Below are 6,172 nucleotides of genomic sequence, written 5' to 3' on the forward strand. Positions count from 1 at the left end.
ACTTGGCCCCATGGGGCCATCTGGAGGCAGTCAGGGAGCAGGAAGGAGCGGACGCGGTGTTTCCTGTGTACCTTTTACCAAGTCGAAGCAGCCATCTCTCAATTGCCAGGACCGGACAAGAAGCCTGGAGGGCGGGGGTCCCCCACGCGCTGAGTTGTGAGGCGCGCTCCCACCTGCCCCGTCTGATTGGTGGGGTATCAGCTTCTAGGGGGACCGCACTTCTAACTGCCCTCCCCTCCAGCATTCCCTCAGCCTATAAATGTGCAGCTTATAGACCTAAGGCTCCCTTGAAACGGTCTTTTTCAAGAATTCTTCCCACTTTTTTGGGTCCCACTCTAGACCCCGCGATCCACGGAGTGACCCGCCTCTCCCTTTCTGTCACACCTGCCCCCACAGGGCCAGCCCCAGAGGGATGTGTCCAGTGACTTCCTAGCAGGAGGCCTGCTTTGTTTTCTGTCGGTTTCTCCCACGTCGGGGCTTTTCCCCACGTCCTCACACCCTGGTTTTCCTTCCTAGGAGAGAAGAGGTTGCAGAGGGAGAAGTCTGAGCAGGCTCTGGATAACCCAGAAGACCTGAGGGGTCCCCTTCAGCTCCCTGTGTTGAGACAGGGCAAAAGTCCGTACAAGCGTGGCTTTGACGAGGGGGACGCGCACCCCCAGGCCAAGAAGAAGAAGATTGACCTCATTTTCAAGGATGTGTTGGAGGCTTCACTGGAATCCGCAAAGGTGGAAGCGCATCAGCTGGCCTTGAGCACCTCGCTGGTCATCAGGAAGGTCCCCAAGTACCAGGATGACGCCTACAGTCGGTGTGCAATGAGCATGTCGCATGGCGTGCAGAATGTCAGCCGGACCCAGGGGGAAGGGGACTGGAAGATCCCCCAGGGGGCTTCCAAGGAGCCCAGGGGGCTTCCGTTGGAGGATGAAGAAGAAGAGCCTTCGTCCTTCAAGGCCGACAGTCCCGCCGAGGCCTCCCTTGCGTCCGACCCTCACGAGCTTCCCACCACCTCCTTTTGCCCTAATTGTATTCGCCTAAAGAAGAAGGTCCGGGAACTCCAGGCCGAACTAGACATGCTTAAGTCTGGGAAGCTTCCCGAACCTCCCGTATTGCCAGCACAGGTACTGGAGCTCCCAGAGTTCTCGGACCCTGCAGGTAAGTCGGTGTGGATGAGATGGTGGTCGGAGGGAAGAGCACCCCGTGGGCAGTGTGAGGGTGGCCTGGCGCTCTCTGTGGGAGCCACCTTCGGGGAGACCCACGCCCGCAGGTGCCTGCCTCGGACAGGCTGCTCCGCGGCCCCAGTGGGATGCTTCATGTCTCGCCCTTGTATCCTCCTCGTCAATAAAGGAAGTTCCACTGCAGGAGGGGTGTGTGCTGTGTTCTTGACCCGTTGCCCTTCTCTGGCGGTCCTGGTGGTGTCTCAGCCCCACGCTCAACTTCTAAACCCAGTCTTTGTCTCTTCCCCAGTCCCAAGCAGGGCAGCTCGTCGGGGAGAGCTCCCAGCCTTCTCGAACTCAGTCCCGGGACACGGCCTCGTTCTTCTCCTCCCGAGCTGCTGTTCTGCCACACACGGTCCTGTCCCCCCTGCCTGGAATCGTAAAAGGCCTGGGATACGGGACACGTGGCTGCACGCCTTGGCCCTTTTCTGTGGGCTGCCTGGATCTTTTAGAACCGATCGACAACCAGGAAGGTTTTTTCAGTACACAGCTGCAGCTGAGTCCGAGTATTTACATAGCATTTCCTATTTTAACCACATCCCTTAGCTCAGAATGAGGTGTTTCAGATATTCAAAGCATGCGTCCTAACTCAACTGCATTCTGATCCTGAAATAAGCTGGGGCCGTGGCAAGCTGCCTGCACGCCTGCCCCGAGCACGTTAGCGCCGAGAGAACCGAGCCCCGCGCCTTGGCTGTGTGACTTGGGCAGGCTGGGTGAGCTGTGTTCTGTCCCACAGATCCGTTCCTGTGGCCCCGGCCCTGCTGCTCCGTTGGTAGAGAAGGTTGAGTTCCTTGAGCGCCCACTAGCGGAGGGTGAAGGCAGGCAGCCTGGAGCAGGGCGGCCACCAGGCGTAATCCCCAGGGAGGAACCGTCACCCGTGGATAACAAGAGTGCTCGTATATATATTAAAAAAAAAAAAAAAAGAATTCTAGGCTGGGATTCAGTCCGTCCTCGGAACTGGCCTCTGTTTCACACGGTGTGGCCCCGACCTCTTGGGCCGTGTTCCCGTTCATTCCGGAAGAGCCTGCGTTTTTGTTGCCGCCGGGGTTTAAACGTTTCCTTCCCATCTGTCTTCCAGCCTCCGAGAGCATGGTCTCCGGCCCCGCCATCATGGAGGACGACGACCAGGAGGTCGACTCTGCAGACGAGTCCGTCTCCAATGACATGATGACCGCAACCGACGAGCCCTCCAAGATGTCGTCCGCCAGCGGGCGCCGCATCCGGCGCTTCAAGCAGGAATGGCTGAAGAAGTTCTGGTTCCTGCGGTACTCCCCGACGCTCAACGAGATGTGGTGCCACGTGTGCCGCCAGTACACCGTGCAGTCCTCCCGCACGTCGGCCTTCATCATCGGCTCCAAGCAGTTCAAGATCCACACCATCAAACTGCACAGCCAGAGTAACCTGCACAAGAAGTGCTTGCAGCTATACAAGCTCCGCATGCACCCCGAGAAGACCGAGGAGATGTGCCGCAACATGACCCTGCTCTTCAACACCGCCTACCACCTGGCCCTCGAGGGCCGGCCCTACCTGGACTTCCGGCCCCTGGCCGAGCTCCTGCGCAAGTGCGAGCTCAAGGTGGTGGACCAGTACATGAACGAGGGCGACTGCCAGATCCTCATTCACCACATCGCCCGCGCACTGCGGGAGGACCTGGTGGAGCGCATCCGCCAGTCGCCCTGCCTCAGCATCATCCTGGACGGGCAGAGCGACGACCTGCTGGCCGACACGGTGGCCGTCTACGTCCAGTACACCAGCAGCGACGGGCCCCCGGCCACCGAGTTCCTGTCCCTGCAGGAACTGGGCTTCTCCAGCACGGAGAGCTACCTGCAGGCGCTCGACCGGGCCTTTTCGGCCTTGGGCATCCGGCTGCAGGACGAGAAGCCCACCGTCGGCCTGGGCATCGACGGGGCCAACGTCACGGCCAGCCTGCGCGCCAGCATGTTCATGACGATCCGCAAGACGCTGCCCTGGTTGCTGTGCCTGCCCTTCATGGTGCACCGGCCCCACCTGGAGGTCCTGGACGCCATCAGCGGGAAGGAGCTCCCGTGCCTGGAGGAGCTAGAGAACAATCTGAAGCAGCTGCTGAGCTTCTACCGGTACTCGCCGCGCCTCATGTGCGAGCTCCGGTCCACGGCGTCGACCCTGTGCGAGGAGACGGAGTTCCTGGGGGACATCCGCGCCGTGAGGTGGATCATCGGGGAGCAGAACGTCCTCAACGCCCTCATTAAAGACTACCTGGAGGTGGTGGCCCACCTCAAGGACGTCAGCAGCCAGACCCAGCGGGCCGACGCGTCCGCCATTGCGCTGGCCCTGCTGCAGTTCCTCATGGACTACCAGTCCGTCAAGCTCATCTACTTCCTCCTGGACGTAATCGCCGTGCTCTCGCGCCTGGCCTACGTCTTCCAGGGCGAGTACCTCCTGGTGTCCCAGGTGGACGACAAGATCGAGGAGGCCATCCAGGAGATCAGCCGGCTGGCCGACTCCCCGGGGGAGTACCTGCAGGAGTTCGAGGAGAACTTTCGAGAGAGCTTCAACGGGATTGCAGTGAAGAACCTCAGGGTGGCCGAGGCCAAGTTCCAGTCCGTCAGGGAGAAGATCTGCCAGAAGACCCAGGTGATCCTGGCTCAGAGGTTTGATTCCCGAAGCCGGATCTTCGTGAAGGCCTGCCAGGTGTTCGACCTGGCTGCCTGGCCCAGGAACAGCGAGGAGCTCCTGAGCTACGGCAAGGAGGACATGGTGCAGATATTTGATCACCTGGAGGCCATCCCGACCTTCTCCCGGGATGTCTGCCGGGAGGGGCTGGACCCCCGGGGCAGCCTATTGATGGAGTGGCGGGAACTCAAGGCGGATTACTACACCAAAAATGGCTTCAAAGACCTGATCGGCCACATCTGCAAGTACAAACAGCGCTTCCCGCTCTTGAACAAGATCATCCAGGTCCTCAAAGTCCTCCCCACGTCCACCGCGTGCTGCGAGAAAGGCCGCAATGCCCTGCAGCGAGTTCGCAAAAACCACCGCTCCCGCCTGACCCTGGAGCAGCTCAGCGACCTGTTGACCATCGCTGTGAACGGCCCACCGATCACCAACTTCGATGCCAAGCGAGCCCTGGACAGCTGGTTTGAGGAGAAGTCGGGCAACAGTTACGCGCTGTCCGCCGAGGTCCTCAGCAGGATGTCAGCGCTGGAACAGAAACCCGTGCTGCAGACCGTGGACCACGGGTCTGAGTTTTACCCAGACATCTAGGGGGCCGGCGTCCCAGAGTTCACTAAGCTGTTGAATATTTTTTTAATCTATACTCATAAGCTTTGATATATTATATAAATATATATTATATTATATATATATATATATATATATATATATAAGCCCACACTGAAAATTTTTAAAAACCAAGGTGACGTGTCCACCAGAAGCCACTGGGAGCTTTCACAAAGGAATGATGTTGGAAACAGACTCTTGTCTACAAGATCTGGCAGCTGCAACCTCCGTGGCCATCCTTTTCCCTCACGGAAGCACGTGCTGGGCCCACATGCGTTCCCACCTAACAGCCAACCAACAGCCTAAGCTAAAATGACGGGTCTTTGTCATCACCTCTAGGTGGTTTGTTGTATGTTTTTGCTTGGGGGTTGAGGGGTTTGGGTTTGGGTTTACGTTCTTGCCTTTCCTTTTCTCGTGTGGTCTGCGATGGGGTTCTCAGCCCCTTTGTGGACACGCTGGTGGAGCTGAACCCCATCTCCGATCTGGGATGGGGTGGGTGGTGTATCTGGATTGGGGTGTGTGACTCTTTCCCTCTCCCACCTGATTTCAGCTTGAGAGGTTTGTATGCATTTCCTGATGAGCGTTCCTTCACTGTCTTAGAAACTAACGTGTCGGTCAAACTGTGACACCCACCACTTCCCCACCTCTGTCGCCTCTCCCGTCCCTGGGTTATGGATTCCTTCCTTCCGGCCCCCTGGATCCTAAAGATCTTACCTGTTATACTGAAGGCAAAATTGCCTTACCACCGAGCTTGAAATCCTGGGGAAGGGACAAGGTGTGTGTGTAAGGGGGGTGGGGGGGGGATTTTTTGCATTCCTGTTCTTACATAGTGTGGAATAAAATAATATAATTCCAGTCAGATCCAGGACTGGGGGGAGGGGGGGTGGGGAATGAAGAGCCAAGAAATCCAGACCCTAACAGGGCAGCGATTTTGGGCTAAAAACAAGTAAAATGAAAGGTATGTATTCCATTTACATGAATTATTTATGCTCTGTCTTTATAATCACATAATGTGTTGGGGGTATTTTGTTGTTGTTGTTCCTTTAATAATCAAATGCCTGCTCTAGTTCGGTGGCAGGAGATATCAATGCAAATTGTGCCCTGGGTTATGCGTGACTCGAAGGAGGGTCTCTAGAGCTTGAGGCCTTCTCTTGTGACAAGGCTGGTACCAAACCCTTCAGCCTGGCAGGAGGCAGTGGGCAACCAGGCGTTGTATCTATGCTGGTGAATGCTTTCCTTTTTTTGAACAGGGTAGAGATGTCCTAAAGAAAAAGGAATAAAAAAGAGGCCAGACAGGACTCTCAAGGCATCTGCCTACACACACACACACACACACACACACACGCACGCGCGTGTGCGCACACGCACACACACCTACCCACACACAACCATGATATAAGCTTTAGAAATAGCCACTCGCCTACTCCCTGGGGCAAGTAGTGGTTTAAGCTAGAGGAGTCTGATCAATGCTCTTTTGTTCATTTAACTACCAGTATACCTCGCAAGGGAGTTTTTAAAAAAAAAAAAAAAAAAAGTGCGTGAGCTGTTAAAAACTTCTGTTCATGTTTCCACATCTGATTTATGCATATTGGATATGCAGGGACCCTGTATTGTGGATGCAGGTCCGATGTGGGGGAGGGAGGAAGAGCTGCAGTGTCCGTGGTCAGTTCTGCTGGGAGCCACCCCTCTCCCTTGGCAGAGGG

General features: G+C 56.4%; 1 protein-coding gene across 5 annotated transcripts in view; it reads left to right on the forward strand.

Moving 5' to 3' along the window:
• PRDM11 (PR/SET domain 11) overlaps nucleotides 1-4,481 on the forward strand; it is a 78,350-nt gene extending 73,869 nt beyond the window's left edge. For 4 of the 5 annotated variants that reach the window (XM_032413960.1, XM_032413958.1, XM_032413959.1 and 1 more), the window contains 2 exons: nucleotides 517-1,149; nucleotides 2,290-4,481. In XM_032413960.1, the coding sequence (XP_032269851.1) occupies nucleotides 517-1,149; nucleotides 2,290-4,454 (2,798 nt within the window). In that variant the 3' untranslated portion in view covers nucleotides 4,455-4,481. The remainder of the gene's footprint in view (nucleotides 1-516; nucleotides 1,150-2,289) is intronic. The other variant, XM_032413961.1, reaches the window with a different exon arrangement.
• The last annotated feature ends 1,691 nt before the right edge of the window (nucleotides 4,482-6,172 follow it).

The sequence above is a fragment of the Phoca vitulina genome, unplaced genomic scaffold, assembly GCF_004348235.1.
Source record: "Phoca vitulina isolate PV1807 unplaced genomic scaffold, GSC_HSeal_1.0 scaffold16, whole genome shotgun sequence".
Taxonomy (NCBI): Eukaryota; Metazoa; Chordata; class Mammalia; order Carnivora; family Phocidae; genus Phoca; species Phoca vitulina.